Raw genomic sequence first — 17,535 nt, 5'->3', positions numbered from 1 at the left:
AGGGGGTGCTCCGTACTGTGTAACATTAGAACCATCTGACATGGCCCAGACCGTAAAGTCATCGGTATGAAGCTGTGTAAGGTATTAGAGCTTGGAGGCTCCCAAGAGATGACCAGGTCCAACACCAGCATTGCACAGACACGTAAAGTGACTTGTCCATGATCACATGCAACTCGGTAGCAAACCCCACCTTCCTGACTTCTCCTTCACACCAAGCTGTCTTCCTTAGAAATTACTTCGAGAAGGGTCAAATCTTAATCTTTCACACTTTTGTGACCCTGAAAACGCTATTCTGAAAAAAACTACCCAATCTTCAAACCTTGGATTCCTCCAGACAGTGCTGTCATGTTCTTCTGGCTTCCCACCCAATTCTGTGGGTCTCTGCTACTGCTCCCACTATACTATACTGGAACCCTTGGCTTGCTGATCAGTGCTCTCCCTCCCCGCTCCCCCTGTACTAGGAGCTCCTGGAAGACAGGAACCAGTCTTGATAACCACCGCTAATATCCCAGTGCTTGTTATGGGGCAGACATGGGACAACTTGATACACCGTCTCATTTATTTTTTGTTGTTGTTGTTTAGATATGCACTTCATTTTTTATTTAAATTCGATTAATTAACATATAGTGTATTATTGGTTTCAAAGATAGAGGTCAGTGACTCATCAGTCTTATATAATATCCAGTGCTCATTACATCACACGCCCTCCTTAATGCCCATCACCCAGTTACTCCATCCCCCCACCCTCCTCCCCTCCAGGAACCCTCATTTTGTTTCCTATGATTAAGAGTCTCTTTTGGGGGGCGCCTGGGTGGCTCAGTCGTTAAGCGTCTGCCTTCGGCTCAGGTCATGATCTCAGGGTCCTGGGATCGAGCCCCGCATCGGGCTGCCTGTTCAGCGGGAAGCCTGCTTCTAGCTCTCCCCCTCCCTCTGCTTGTGTTCCCTCTCTTGCTGTGTCTCTCTCTGTCAAATAAATAAAATCTTTAAAAAAAAAAAAAAGAGTCTCTTTCGGGTTTGTCTCCCTCTCTGATTTTGTCTTGTTTTATTTTTCTCTCTCTTTCCCTATGCTCCTCTGTTTTGTTTCTTAAATTCCACATATGAGTGAAATCATATAACAATTGTCTTTCTCTGATCGACTTATTTCACTTAACGTAACACCCTCTAGTTCCATCCATGTCATTGCAAATGGCAAGATTTCAATTTTGTTCATGGCTGAGTAGTATTCCATTGTATGTATATATACCACATCTTTATCCATTCATTTGTTGATGGACATCTGGGCTCTTTCCATAGTTTGGCTGTTGTGGACATCACTGTTACAAACACCGGGGTGCAGGTGCCCCTTCGGATCACTACATCTGCATCTTTGGGGTAAATCCCTAGTAGTGCAATTGCTGGGTCATAGGGTAGCTCTGTTTTCAGCTTCTTGAGGAACCTCCATACTGTTTTCCAGAGTGGCTGCACCAGTTTGCATTCCCACCAACATACACTGTCTCATTTAGTGCTCATAATAACTCAGTTATCCCAACACTGTAGATGAAGGAACTAAAGCCCGAAGCCAAAGCCAGGAGAGGTTAAGAGAGCTCACACAGTATAGCAGACTCTCTGGGTTACCTATTTAACATCCCTATTACCTCAGTCCCATTCCTAACTTCCTCCTTCAACCCATAATATAAAGCATGAGTTTTATATATTAACAGAAGTCTGATATTGCTCAAAGGTTTGATGTTGCACAGTTGCACATTATGGTTGGAGTAGAGCTCTTTGTTTCATTATCTGCCCTTACTGGACTGGATGCCTAGGGAGTACTTATTCACTCATGGAACCAGTATTTATTGAGCAGGAGTCTGACAGTATTCAAATATTCCCCCTCCTTCACATGGCCATATGCTTCACTCAAAGGAGGCTGGACTCTTCTTGAGATCAGGAAGTCAAGCATGATGGTGGAAAACAATCATGGACACCCATCTATTTTCCAGCAATGCTGGGGTGGCCATGCAAAGCCATTCTGGCCAATCTGATGTAAAAAGGTCTGCCGGGGAGCTTCTGACAAAGGTTTCCCTCCAAGTAAAAGACACAAGCAGACATTCTTCTTCCCTGGACACTGCCTTAGCTACTGCAGACTTCTTAAACTCTGAAAGAAAATCACTCAATCTCCTGATAGCAGTTTGAAGCCAATGAGTCAGTCCTCAGTTACTCTCAGGCAAAAACATCGCAATGTGCACCCAGAGTGGTGGAACTGGGATTCCAACCCAGACAAAGTGACTTTACAGCCCCCAACAATGGAGCGACCAGACCCTCTACCACCTCCCCTGTCTGTAACACTCCCATCACCCAGCACCAAGGCTGAGCACATAAGCAGCACTTGTCATGCACAGCTAAATAAATAAATAGATGAATGAAACAGAAATTAAGCTCAGCCTTCAAAGACAGGATAAATTTTATATGCAATTGTAAGTAAAATATCAGGGTCCTAGGTAACATCCTTAATGAGTATAAAGCCTGCTGACTCTTAGATGAGACCAAGGTTTAATGCATTTGGAAAACAAGAGTCTACCCTAGAGGAAACAAAAAAATCCTACACGCACCAGTTTCCAAGTCCAAACCAATCTCAGAAGACTGAGCCAATAAAAAAGCACAACAGATTCTGTTTCCTGTGAGCCCATTTCTCAATGTCTATAGCACCTATTAGGAATCATACCAATGCCCTACTCTTCCATCCCAGTCTTGACCCAAAGGGGCCATCCCCTTGGCAAACTAAAAGACAGGTAGAGAATGACACCTCTGCAGCACAAGTCCAGTCCAGTTTTTAGTCACGAAACCTCAATCCTTGAATGGTAAAATGGTCAACCTTCACAACTCATTTGGGTCTTGGGATCCCTGCCTGCACCCCCTACCCACCAAAGGCACATGCCCACCTCGATCTTTAAAACTTGAAGGATATCCTCCAGGCCATTACATACAAGTCACAGAAGAGTCCTTGGCAACCCATACTATTTCTAGCCAGGTACCTAGGCCAACTTCAAAACAGTGACCTGAAGGTAAAATGTTCCAGACGCTATCGCCAATTCCATTCCCTACAGGAAATCCGTGAAGACATCTGCTATTCGTGAAGGACCACTCACCAACGTCTCATGACCCTTTCAGTGCAAGACAGAACATTCACTTTAACTTCAAGGCTGCAAATGATCGTAAACTTTCCAACATAAAAGCCTCTCTTTAATCTGTTTACTTGGCCTTCTCTCAAAGTGCTAAAGCAGTGCTCGCTTCGGCAGCACATATACAAAGTGCTAAAGCATAAGGATTTTTTGATCCCCAACAAGAATTAAAGAAAACCCTACTTGCTCCAGAATAAAACCAAATGCCATAGCCTACGTGAGTGTCTTACTGGAAGCCAAGGAATTGCGCTGACTGCTCCCAAACGAGTCTTTTTTCTAAGGACCAATTCTGACCCACCGAGGCAGCCCAGCCACCTACACCAGTGCCTTCTAAAGCACAGCTTACCTTGTAATTGCTAGAGTTCACCCAAGAGGTAGCAAGCCCATCCACAAGTTTATCTAACATGGTCTGGTCATGTTCAAGGTCAGCAGACTTCTGTTTGTCTGAGAAATAGTCTATAAGTTCTTGGCCAACCTGCAGTCGTTTCCCCACATCCTTCTGCAACACCTGTGCCAGGCAGGACTCCATGCGAGGCTCCATGGTGGAATTCAAATCCAGATCCGGCAGAAGCTAGAGGGCAGTCAGGGTGACACCCTCCCAGTAAATGTACCCAGGAGGTTGCCTCTTTGTTCGCTGAAAGCTACTAAGAGCCTGTGTTTCAAAGATGCAATCCGGGGAATGGCAACAATGCACCATGTGTGTCTGAAGAGCAGCTGGTAGGATATTAAAAGTCCAATTTAAATAACTAGTAGAAGATAAAGGAGTGAGTGGCCAAGTGAGGTTCTACTATTGGGTCTGAAATTCTTCATAATTCAGCAGTCCATTCTGAAAAGGGAAAGAGAACGACAAATCAGCACAGATAACATAACTTCCAAATGTTATGAAACATTAAATCAAAGACAAAGCAATCCGCGCTGCAGAATCATTTATAATCACAAGTGGAGTGAGAAGCATGAACGCTTGGCAACCATATCAGAATAACATAATTATTATTTTTACCAGGAAGAACATGGAAGCCCAAAGCAAAGAGCCAATGAGCTATACGGTTGGTAGGTTGATGTTTTTCACAACTTTCCAGCTTGTAAATGAGCCAGTCAGGAAAGCAATCTTCTGCTTCAGCTAGCATATTTATTTGTATCTTAAATTTTGCTTCCCACCAAAAACCTAACACCACTCTGTGTGTGAATCACTGGAGGTACTGTAGCTTATTGCCTTACTCTGAGTTTTCTAAAAAAAAAAAAAAACCAGTGCTGGAAATGGGGCAGGCTCCATAGAAACACCATTGACCAAAGGGGCCGGCCTGGTAACATGGACCAAAGACAGCACCTCCATCAAACTTCTTGCTCGGTACTTGACAACAGAATGAACAGTCTTCCCTGCCTCTTCCTTCTCCCTCCAACAAAGAAGAGGGGGTGATGGGAGGGAGAAATGTGAACAGGCCCAAACGCTGATCACTTATGGGACAGTATTCTCAGCTGAGAACAGCACCATTTGGACCTGGTATTATGTTATATATAAAATCAGGAGATCTCAAGATCATGTTACGGGAAAGTTGTACCAAAATTGTTTTCATTAGACAAACTCAGTAAGCTGAACAGTTTATCTATGGCTGCTGGAGCAACTGTACATATCTATTTCTAACTTCAATTTCTTCTCTTGATTCTTTTCATTCTAACCTAAGAAGACTCACAGAAAACCTGTCTTCAAGATGCAGCACCTCCCTGACTCTGTACTAACTAGAACTGTTCCTCACAGCAACAGTCAATCCCAGCTCTCAGGGGTTCTAGCAGGTAAATATGAACTTATACATCAAGGAAAATTACAAGTCTGTGCAGAGGAATTCTTCCCCTTTCTAACATCACCTCATCCATCCCTACCCTCAGGATAAAGAGCACAGTGCACTTCCTGAGTTCCAGAATCAGAGACTTCTGACACCAATAGGAATCATTTAAGTCGAGTCATTCAATGCGGAAGACCCTCCTTCAAAAGACCCTGACACACGATTACCCATCTGGGGGTAGGGGCTGGGGGCAGGACAGCATTCGAGAAGACCCACTATCTCACATGGCAGAGGAGATAGCTGCTTTCCAGTCACTTCCATACCCTGGAGCTGGTCCCTCCTTCATAAGAAGGATCTTCAAGTACATAAAAGAAGCTATTACCCTTCATTCCAATTTTTAGTCCGAACAAAATATCCCCAGTTCCTTAATCAGATCCTATGTTGGTCTAAAGAAGGCATCAGTGATACAGGAAAACTGGAGAAACTAACAGAACCTTTTCTTTCTTGGCCCAATACTAGCCCAAGAAGCAAATCAAACAAGGGTGGGTTTGTGGTGGATTAAAAATGACCACAAATTCTTGGTTTCTTTTCCCCCACCAATGTGGGGCCTTAGTCCCCTCCCACAGTGACCCGAAGTTGGCCCTGTGACCTGCTTTGGCCAGTGGCAAGTCAGCAACTGCAAAAGAAAGCAGAGATTTGATAGACAAGCACTGCAGCTCACCCTCTTAGAATGCCGCCCTGGGCCTGCCATGCGATGAGGAAGCTTCTGGAACTGGAGAGGCCATGTGGAAGAGAACCAACACACCCCAACCAGCAGCCAGAAGCACTGCCGGACTTGTGAGTGAGTCCACTGGGGACCACTTAGCCCTTTCAGTCATCATCTGACTGCAGCTACACAAATAAGTCTAAGGAGACAAGCAAAAAAAACTACCCAGCCAAACCACAGAATTATGAGAAATAATATTTCATTGTTGTTTTAAGCCACTAAGTTTGCAGTAGTTTGTTATATACCAACAGATAACAGATGTACTCTGCCTTCCCCTAAACATCTATTTTTCATTCTCACTGAAGAGAATCTCCCATCCTTTACTCCTTCAAGGGGCCTAAAATCAACAGACGTTAACCAATAATAATAATCACACAGTTTTTAAGCATCTACTTGAGGTGTCAAGTTCCATTCTAGATTATTTATATATATTATCTTTAATTCTCCAACCAACTGTATAAAGTAGGTATTTAAATCCCTATTTTACAGATAAAGAAACTGAGGTAAGTAATTTTCCAAGGCCACATGGCCAATTAGTTTCCTTTCCCCACCTTCAAACACTTGTGATCGTAAGTCTGGCCTAGGGTGCCTGGGTGGCTCAGTCATTAAGCCTCTGCCTTTGGCTCAGGTCATGATCCCAGGGTCCTGGGATGGAGTGCAGCATCGGGCTCCCTGCTCAGGGGGGAATCTGCTTCTCCCTCCCCCACTCCCCCTGCTTGTGTTCCCGTTCTCTCTCTGTCTCTGTCAAATAAATAAATAAAATCTTTAAAAAAAAAAAAATAAGTCTGGCCTAGTTCTGCTCTCACTCAGGGAAAGGAGGTCAGACTTCATGCTCAGGTAGGAAGCAACAGGCAAGAACAAAGTCTCCATTGCTAGGAGAGGAATGATCCCATTCACTCAAGTCTCTATGGTAATTTTTAAAATAGGTATTATATAAAAAGCTCCCCTTCGATTAGAATTGTCTAAAATTTCTAACAAATAAAAGTATATGTTTCTTGCAGGTAACTATGCAATAAAGGCTTAACATACTCAAAAGTAGGTCACAAATTCCTACGTACAAAATCCACAGAATGAAAGACACTGGAAGCCGCTAGACATTAAGCAGACTGGGTTCTCTCTTTTCTCCTTTTCTCCTTAAATTAAAAAAAAGAAAGAAAGAAAGAAAGTAACTGATAATCCTCCCTCTTTTTTTTTTAATTTTATTTATTTATTTGACAGAGGCAGAGAGCACAAGCAGGGGGAGCTGCAGCAGAGAGGGAGAAGCAGGCTCTCCACTGAGCAGGGAGCCTGATGCAGGGCTCAGTCCCAGGACCCTGGGATCACGACCTGAGCCGAAGGCAGATGCTTAACCGACTGAGCCACCCAGGTGCCCCTGATAATCCTCTCTTATATTTATTTTTACTAAACTGGATTTTTAGGGTACCTTTTTCTGATGCTCTTGAGCATTTTCTCCATCTCTGCTTTCAAAGGCCTTCAGGGAATATCAATCACATGGTCCCAGTTCATGAGGTACAAAAGTGAAAAATCTCCCTCCCACTCCTGCCCCCAAGTCACCTTGTTTCCCTGCCTAAAAGCAAATAATGTCCCTAGTTTCCTGTGATATTTTTAGCGATCCAAGAAATATGTGTCCTTCTCCCTGTACTCCCCCCCCAGGAATTTTCTAAGCCAACAAAAATACAAGCAAAATTTCATATAGCAACAGAATTATAAAAATGTTATATTAAAAATGCAGAAAACAGAATACAAACAAACAAGAGGAGGAGGTAAAAATCTCTTCCTTCCACCCACATCCTGTCCAGGCTGTCTACCAGGGAAGAGCGCAACAAGGAAACAGGTCTAAAGCTAACCTGGAACCTAAGGTCCCAAACGTTACCTGTGGCTGAACCAAATAAAAACCAGGTCTGTTATATGTAAGGCATTACTGGAAGGCACTGGGACATGAGAGTAAACAGGACTCAGCCCTTACCCAGAGAGAGCTTACAAAACCAGCACAGCACCTACTCACATCAGTTCTGAAATCATCATTCAGGAGAGTGGCATCACACAGGTGACTACCTGACAGCAGTACTAACGTTAGAAATTACTCAGGGGGCGCCTGGGGGGCTCAGCTGGTTAAGCAACCGACTCTTGATTTCAGCTCAGGTCATGATCTCAGGGTGGTGAGATCGAGCCCCAGGTCAGGCTCCAAGCTCAGTGGGGGAGTCGGCTTGGGATTCTCTATCTCCCTCTCCCTCTGCGCGCCTCCCCTTCCCTCCCTCTTTAAAGAAAAAAAAAAAAGAAATTACTCAGAATGTTGGACTGAATAAATCACGGGGATGAAAGCTACAGCACAGGGAATACAATCAACAGCATCGTATGTACAGAGACGGTAGCTACACTTGTGAGCACAGCATAATGTAGACTTGGGGAATCACTATGTTGTACACCTGAAACTAATGCGACACTGTGTGTCAACTATACTTCAATAAAAAGAAAAAAAAATTACTCAGAATGTAACACTATTTCTAAGTTTTAAAAAAAGTTCTACTTGCACACATTTTCCAAAATAAGAGAAATGTAAAAATGATATAAAAGGAAAGGTAGGTACCTTAGAATAGCCAAGTACCTTTCCTCCTCTTAATTTATCAGGCTAAGTGTTCTTTAGTAAGATCTCACCATGAAAGCCATGGAGCCCACTAGATGTTATTGTATCAGGCCCTGGAAAAGGGACACATTCCAGGTATTTCTGAAAAAATGCCCCAGCTCCTCTAAAATGCCTCCCCAACTGCAAAGGGCCCTTCCTTTCCCCAACATCACCACTGTTCTCTGCCCCCAGTACAGCAGTTAGGGTGCAAGCCCCCCAACCTTTTCCTGCCACATCATCTTGGTCTATACCTATGAGGGAAAAACAATAAGAGGTCAAGACAATGGTCCTATGGTCATTCTCCTTTACAGTACCCAGGAAAGTAGAAATTAACAGAGCAATGTTTACAAGAACAATAGCCCTACTCCTGCTAGGGACCAACAGGAAGAAGTTAAAAAATATCAGCTTCAACAAGAATGAAGAAACACGCAATTAGAGAGCCTGAGGTAATGAAAAGAACAACACAGTTAAGAATTCCAGCCTCCAGTCCTGACTCTGCCATTTCCTGAGTGGCACTGGGGAGAAGATTGGCTCTACATTCATTATATAAGAAGACGAATGGAAAGGGTTTGCATAGGACATTTTTAAAAATTAGCTCCTGGGGTGCCTGGGTGGCTCAGTTGGTTAAGCATCTGCCTTCGGCTCAGGTCATGATCTCAGGGTCCTGGGATCAAGCCCCATGTTGGGCTCCCTGCTCAGCGGGGAGCCTGCTTCTCCCTCTCCCTCTACTGCCCCCCCCCACTTGTGCTCTCAAATAAGTATATAAAATCTTTAAAAAAAATTAGCTCCTATCTCTATCCCCTTAATTACCATAATTATTGTGTGGCACTTAGGTACCCAACTATAGAGGTGTATTAACAATGGAGGATGGGGGGAGGGTGGGAGAGAACAGAACCAACTATAAACTGCTCTGTAGACTTCTCCATAAGAGAAGTTACAAGTAGGACCATTTTTACCTACTAGTTCAAAATAAGTTAATATTTCTCATAAGTCTGTGGGTTAGCTGGGCCCAGCTAGAAGGTTCTTTCTACAAATCTCGCCTGGCATCATTCATGCCACTGTTGTCACCTGTTGGCTTCACTTGGGTTCAAGAGTCCACAATGGCATCACTCACATGTCTGACACACTGATGCCGGCTGTTGGCTGGACCTCTTGCCACATAACCATTCAGTAACCTAGCCTGCAGCTCTATACAGAGCATTCCAAGGTAGCAAAGGGGGAAGGTACCAGGCCTCTCAAGGCCTAGAATCCAGAACTTGCAAATCACTTCTGCTACATTCTGCGGTCAAAGCAAGTCACAAGGCCAGCCCAGATTAAGTGTGAGGACATGGATTCTACCAATTAATAGGAGGGCTGCAAAATGTTGTGGTCATGTTTTTCAATCTAACTAACACATATACTTTCAATGGATATTTGCAGAATGAATAAATGGATAAATAGATGGGATGAGTACATTTGTATTCTGGTTACTCATTACCAGTTCATCTCAATTATTTTTATTGATTCATCATATATCACATCTCACTACAGAAAATACAACAGAAATAACCATAATCTATAGCTTGACTTGAAAATGCTTCCAACTTGGGGGCGCCTGGGTGGCTCAGTTGGTTAAGCGACTGCCTTCGGCTCAGGTCATGATCCTGGAGTCCCGGGATCGAGTCCCACATCAGGCTCCCTGCTCAGCGGGGGGTCTGCTTCTCCCTCTGACCCGCTTCCCTCTCGTGCTCTCTGTCTCTCATTCTCTCTCTCAAATAAATAAAAATCTTTAAAAAAAAAAAAAAGAAAGAAAGAAAATGCTTCCAACTTACTTGGAGAGAACAAAATGCACAAAAAGCTTGTCAATGTAATAATTCAACACAAATATAGGGTGCACATTAGATTTCACAGGTGGAATATTGTACCCGTCAAGTAAGGAGTATGTATAAGTACTGTGGCAATTCAGAAGGGATGGATCGAGAAGGCCTGGAATGACCAAGTTAAAACTACATATGTCCATCAGGTAATAGAGTGCACTTAATAGGGGAAATGATAAAACTTAATGGGGGGGGGGAAGCATAAGCAAATGAGGGAGGAGGACACTTGTAAATGGTTGAGGGAAGAAGCATGCTGAGACCGTGAAATACCTGTGACATAGGTTGGCATCATTACTCTCATTTCAAAGATAAAGAAATGAAACTCAGGAAGGCTCAAAACAACAAAAAAACTGCCCAGAGTTTTAAAGCTAATAAGGTCAGGCAGTAATTGAAAACCAGAGCTGCGCAGTCTTACGGCTTGTATTCTTAACACTATACTACAACACTCTACGACCACGTTGAAAATCCAAAGTACAGGCACTTATTTAATATTAAAACACAAAAATGGTAAATAGCTATAGCATGTGGGGCATAAGAAGCAGAGGATTAGGAAACAAATCAAATCACAAGTACTTAGGAAGCTTTAATAAAATAATATTCCATATAATAGTACCAAGAAGGACAATTTAAACTAGCAGCACAACGAAGTGAATAACAAATCAAAAATCTCCCTGGAAAATATGTAGAAAGCAATCATAATACTTTAAAGGTCAACTCCGGAAGCCAGAAATTAGCAGAATTTACTCACATTCAGTCAAAAGCGGTGTGTTTCTATCAATAAGACAAACTTTTTTGCACTGTAATGATTTCTATAATATGATCTGAAATTTTACAAAGACACTCTGCCTTGCCCTGCCAGCAACAAATCTCTGTTCTCACTCTTCCTTCTCTTCCCCCTCAGCCCACCCACTTCTGAGCCCACACATTCACTCAGTGAACATTTACTCTGGGCCTGTGACATGACTGGCGTGTACTATGCCAATGGCCGGAAATCACAGAACGTAAAGCTTGGCTCAGGCCCCCGAGGAGGAGCCCACTGCCCGGAAGAAGTAAGAGACAGAAATGCAAATAGCTGCAATAGTATCCGTAGGAGTCCTAAGCAGGATGTTTGTAGAAGGTGCTGCAGGTGGCAGAGAAAGGAGACGGAAGGCTGCCTGAGGAAATCCAAGTGGGAAGTTCAGGGCCGGGGCAGGGCAGCTCACACCGAGCAGATACAGCACTCACTCTCCCAGCCAGCCCCTGCTTTCATTTGTCAGCCAGCGGTCACTGGCTAGCTCGAGGCAGATTGGGCCTCCAGCCTCCCTGTCTCCCTCCTTCCCTGTCTCAGCATCCTTCAATGGCCTCTCTCTTCAGCCACCTCGACCTCTAACCTTCCGGGTGTCTGCTCTCAGGTATTAGCAAGCCATCCTCATCTCTCAGCTCCCTGTCATGTTCTGCAATCGGGCTTTGCAACCACAACTGCCCATCCTTCCAGCTCCTATGCTCAAGCACATGGCCCCAGCCTCCTCAATTCCATAAAACGCCTTCCCAATTTGACCTTTCTTTTAGTCTGGATTCAATTCCACAAGGGTGTTAAGAGCTTGAAACTACCCTCAACTTTCTCTCCCTCTGGGATAAGCTGCCTAGTAAGTCCAAACCTTGGAAGAACCTGACAAACAATCAGGTGCCTTCTCGTGCCTTCATCATGCTGAAGGAACATACACACGCGTCCAGCCGATTTCATTTTACACTGATAATCTCAAACTTCACGAAGTATCCCAAGCCAGCACCTCAATTCATGTTCTCTAGTGAGTTTGCTCTGCCCTTCTCTCCAAAATGACTTTCCCATCTTCTCCCCAAGGGCCCTTGTACCCTGCCCTGCAGCCTGCACCCTTCTCCCTCCCAGGACATCAGCTGCACTGATGCGCTTCCTGCTCACCCTGAAGCCCCTCCAATCGGGCTTCACCTGCCACCGCTCCCCTGGAGCTGCTCATCAGGATCACAGATGACTTCCATGCTGGCAAATCCAAGCAATACTTTTCTGTACTTTGCTAACTCCAACTCTCCGCAGCATTCCAAAGCTGGTCACTCCATCCTTCTTGAAAAACTTCCCACTTCGTGAAAACAAATGATCACGCCTTCCTGCTACTTTTCTGGCTGTACCTACTTGAGTTTCTCTAACCATCTCTGCTCTGCTTCCAGAGCTGTTGAGGGGCTCAGAACGATGCCTCTCATCTCCTGATCTTGCTCACTCCAAAACACTCAGCATCCATTGCCATGAATTTAAAAACTGCCCTTAAACTGATGACTTTCAAATTGTTCTCTCCAGAGTATCTCTGAACTCATAGCCCACACTGGCCTCACTCTTGCTCTTCCTTCTACCTTAAATACTGTCCATATGCCTACAGTAGCCTGGCTGCAGGCCTCAGGGCTTCAGCTTAAAAGTCACCTCCTCAACAAGTCCTTCAAAGACCACTCACAGGAGGGCCCCCTGTCACTGCACCCCATTCCCTTCCCTCGAAACACTTACAAGTTATAATTCTATCGCACGTTTGTTTACCTATTTGCTGTCTGTTTTCCTACAGGACTGTCAGCCTTACGAAGGTGCAGATCTTGTTTATTATGTTCACCTAATGCCTGTAACTATGCCTGTTACACACAAGGCACTTGAAAAATATTTGTTAAAAGAATGAAGTTTGTTTGAGCTGAAAATCAAAAGTCATTGGCAATCATTAATTGAGTTCATTTTCTTCTTGGGGAGTAGGAGTAACTGGAGGGTAGGAAGAATGTAAAAAACATTCCAGGTATAAGGAATGTGCAAATACATACAGACAAAGCACAAACGCAAGAGACTGTCAGAGGAAAACCAGCAATTTGGAAAGGCCAGAGCACCGGTTCCCAACCTGTAAACACTAACCCCACCTCTGAAATGAGAGTGTTCAGTTATTACAAGAATGTTTGAGCATTCTTCCATATGCACACCAAACGTTACCCATGAACTGAGTAACTCTTCATATCCACAATTTTTCAAACTCAGGTACAAACAGTTATGAATTTTTAAAGGCAAAGATAATGAAATTCTTTTCGTTTGATCATTTTTCTCAATTAACAAATACTAAAAATTCCACTTCTGTAGAGCTCTGTGACGCTGGACACTAAAAAGAGTTCTTAGCCTCAAAAAGTATGGAAATAACCAGTTAGGCATAGAGCAGAAAGACTGGACACAGACAATGCCCAACAATCATTTCCTAGCCCCAAAGTCAGGAGGCCTTCATTCAGGGAGCTCTATACAAATCATCTATGAACAGCAGAATCAGGAGACTTTGGGTGTGCATACAATTATTTTCCTGGGAAAGATATTAAAATCTGGAATTATTCAAGTGATCAAAAGACCGTAAGATTCTGTGGGGGGAAAAATTAAAGTTAATCTATCTATCTATCTATCTCAATCACTCACCCCAGCATGAATAATAATTAACTACAATGAAGTCAGGACAAAAAACAGCCATAACATATAATGCAAATGCCCAAAAAGGAATAAAAGAAGGTTCACCATATTCCACTGAAAGGGCAGGCCATATGAATAGAAAAAAAAAAATCATGAACATTGCTTAACTTCTGGTGGTGAGATTATAGATTTTTCGTTGCACTTTTCTGTATTTTCTAAATATTTTCTATAATGAATATGTTACTTTCATAATTACCAATAGTAAAGCACTATTCAAAAATCAGACACTGCCATCTCATAATGGAGGAAAATCTCCCTTTCAGTATTACAGTGGGTATATAATGGAATATAATGTACAACTGTCAATGAAATGTCAAACAAGGAGAAAGTCTGAAATTCATAAGAAGATGGAAGTAGTGTACCAATTACTTCCACAAAATATGTGGTGGTGAAAAACAATATGCTGGTGAAGAAAAATGCCAAAACAAAAAGAAAAACAAAACAACAACAACCCGACAACTTCACATTATTGTACATATACTGTAAGAAAGTAACAGAAGATACTACATCAGCACCAGATAACTTCTTAGTAACAGTTAATACTTGCCTTCACTAGTATTTCAATGAAGTAATTTTTTTAAATTTTTTGGATTAAAATATTTAAGTATTAAAATATCAAAAATATTTAAAATAAAATAGTTTTGTCTGTAAGTGACAGCTTTAATTTTGTTTTTGCTTCTCCTGGGGTAGGTTTAAAATAATAAAAGTTGTTTCTACTTTTATTCTGCTCCTCAAAACTTCCTCAAAGATGCAGCAAGATGGATATGCATTGAGAATTGCCAAAATTCGGTGATAAGCGCATGAGGGTTGTTAAACTATTCTCTTTACTTCCGTTACGTGTTTAAAATTGTCCATAGGTTTTTTTTAAATTTCACTCTATTTTTTTTTAAGATTTTATTTATTTATTTGAGAGAGAGAGCACAAGTAGGGAGAGGAACAGAGAGGGAGGGACAAGCAGACTCCCCAGTGAGCGGGGAGCCCAACGTGGGGCTCGATCCCAGAACCCCGAGATCATGACCCCAGCCAACATCAGATGCTTAACCGACTGAGCCACTCAGGTGCCCTGTCCGTAATTTTTTTTTTAAAAGATGTATTTATTTATTTTAGAGAGAGAGAGAGTGTGTGTGCATGGGTGGGGGGAGGGGGCAGAGGAAGAGGGAGAGGGAGAGGGGAAGTAGACTCTGTGCTGAGCCCGAAGCAGGCTTGATATCTCATGACCCTGATATGACCTGAGCCAAAACCAAGAGTTGGAAGCTTAACTGACTGAGCCACCCAGGCACCCCTGTCCATAATTTTCTTTTTTAAGTATTGTAAAGCTTAAGTCTACTTGGTAGAAAAAAATATGAAATACCTGTAATAAAACTGTTCATTAACTAAACAAATTAGGATGTGAAATTATATTAAATTATACATATATAGTACGATATATATAGCTTACATGTAGAAAGAATTATAGAAAAAAAATAGAATATGTAAAGTATTAAAGTGTGGCCCCTGGGGGCGCCTGGGTGGCTCAGTCCGTTGAGCAGCTGCCTTTGGCTTGGGTCATGATCCCAGGGTCGTGGGATCCTTGCTCAGTGGGGAGCCTGCTTCTCCCTCTGCCTGCCACTCCCCCTGCTTGCACTCTCTCTCTATCTCTCTCTGTGTCAATAAAATCTTTTTAAAAATAAAAAATAAAAAATAAAAAAATAAAGTGTGGCCTCCGAGTAATAGGTTTATGAGTTTCTGTCCTACTTCTTAAAAATTTCTTCTACTTTTTATATTTTTTCAAAAGAAGAGATAAAGCTTTTAAAAGTCTCAAAACAGAAGAGCAGTTATTTAATAACACCCAATTTTATTCATGCAAGAACTATAAGACCAAAACTAACTGAAAACATCTCACTATTCACTGCTGACTCTTCTTCTCCCAATGCAAAATATTTAACATATACACAAGACTGCTGTGAGCATTAGCATACCAAAGTGTTACCTCAACAACACAGTTACCCCGGGGAGGAGAGAGAGAATCATAATATATAGATTGCAGCTTCCCAAGGAAGGATCTTACATGAAGACAAGAGACCTCAGCAGAGAACCAGCTTACTGGGGAGAGGAGCCTCGTTAGAAACAGAATGAGACTGATAAGTTGGCTCATCTAGAAAGAGGGGATGTAAATTTCTACTCAATCTAGCAATACTTGACTTCTGTAGTATTTTTCAGAGCTTCATTATCCTTTCACAGTCCTGGTCAAACAGTATCTCTTTTTTACTTGTTTACTATACTAATGAAAAACAGATCACTAAACCTAAACTCCTTACATGATTTTTTTAGTAACAGCTTTACCAAGATACAATTCACATACCATTAAGTTCACCCTCTTACAGTGAGTATAATTCAACAGTTTTTATTATACTCCCAAGGTTGTGCAACCATCACCACTGTTAAAGAACATTTTTATTACCTCAAATATAAAACCTCCTATCCTTTAGCAGTCACTCCCCAAAGCCCTCCCCTAAGGCCATGAAAACCAATAATCTACTTTCTGACCAAATGGATTTGCCTATTCCGGACATTTCATGTAAGTGAAGTCATAAAATATGTGGCCTTTTGTGTCTTGCTTCTTTCACTCAGCATACTATTTTCAAGGCTTATCCATGTTATAGCATGTATCAATACTTCATTCCTTTTTATGGCTGAATAATACTCTATCGTAAAGATATACCATATTTGCTCATTAACTTACCTGTTGATGGATATTTGGATCCTTTCTACTTTTTGGCTATAATAAATAATGGTACTACGAACATTCCTGAACAAGTTTTGTGTGGAGATGGTTTTAATTTTCTTCGATACACAAATAGGTGTTAACTAGAATATAGGATATGGTAACTATGTTTAACTCTTGGATGAACTGCCAAACTATTTTCCAAAATGTCTACAACATTTTACATTCCCACAAGCAATACATGAATTTCCCTACAGCTTCAGCAACACTTATTGTCTATTTATTACAGCCATTTTAGTGGGTGTGGAATGGCATCCCATTGTGGTTTTGATTTGCATTTCCCTAATGACTAAGGACACTGAACTTCTCTTCATGGGCATAGCCATTTGAACATTTTCTTTGGAGAAATGTCTAATTAAATCCTTTGTTTATTTTTTAATTGGGTTATTTGTCTTTTTACTGTTGACTGTAAGAGTTTTTAGATAAAAGTCCTTTATTAAATATATGATTTCCAAGTATTTTCTCTCATTCTGTGGAGTGTGCTTTCACTTTCTTGATGGTGTCATTTGAAATATAAAGTTCTCAATTTTGATGAAGTCCATTTGTTTTTTCTTCTGTTGCTTATGTTTCAATATCATACCAAAGAAATCACTGCCTATTTTACCACAATGAAAAAGAAAAGAAAATATTGCCTAATCCAAGGTCATAAAGATTTACACCTGTTTTCTACTAAGAGTTTAACAGTTTCAGATCTTACATTTAGTTCTGTGATTAATTTTGAATTCATTTGTACACACAAATGAGAAAAGTGTCCAAATTCATTCTTTTGCATGTGGATATCCACTCGTCCCAGCACCATTTGTTGAAAAGACCATTCTTCCGGGGGTGCCTGGGTGGCTCGGTTGGTTGAGCAATGGACTCTTGGTTTCGGCTCAGGTTGTGATCTCATAGATGGTGAGACTGAGTCCTGCACTCATCGGGGAATCTGCTTAAGGATTCTCTCTCTGCCCCTCCCACTGTGTGTTGTGCTCTCTCTCATAAATAAATCTTAAGAGAGAGAGAGAGAGAGAGAGAGAGAAAGAAAGAAAGAAAGAAAGAAAGAAAGAAAGAAAGAAAGAAAGAAAGAAAGAAAGAAAGAAAGAAAGAAAGAAAGAAAGAAA

General features: G+C 41.9%; 1 protein-coding gene across 1 annotated transcript in view; it reads right to left on the bottom strand.

The window, feature by feature from the left end:
- The window catches only part of CLASP1 (cytoplasmic linker associated protein 1), a 262,736-nt gene that overhangs the window by 225,828 nt on the left and 19,373 nt on the right, over nt 1-17,535 (bottom strand). Inside the window, exon 2 of the mRNA XM_044913587.1 lies at nt 3,505-3,984. Within this exon, the coding sequence (XP_044769522.1) occupies nt 3,505-3,699 (195 nt within the window). The 5' untranslated portion in view covers nt 3,700-3,984. The remainder of the gene's footprint in view (nt 1-3,504; nt 3,985-17,535) is intronic.

The sequence above is a fragment of the Neomonachus schauinslandi genome, chromosome 3 (genome assembly GCF_002201575.2).
Source record: "Neomonachus schauinslandi chromosome 3, ASM220157v2, whole genome shotgun sequence".
Taxonomy (NCBI): domain Eukaryota; kingdom Metazoa; phylum Chordata; class Mammalia; order Carnivora; family Phocidae; genus Neomonachus; species Neomonachus schauinslandi.
This window is presented reverse-complemented; position numbering and strand designations above follow the sequence as displayed.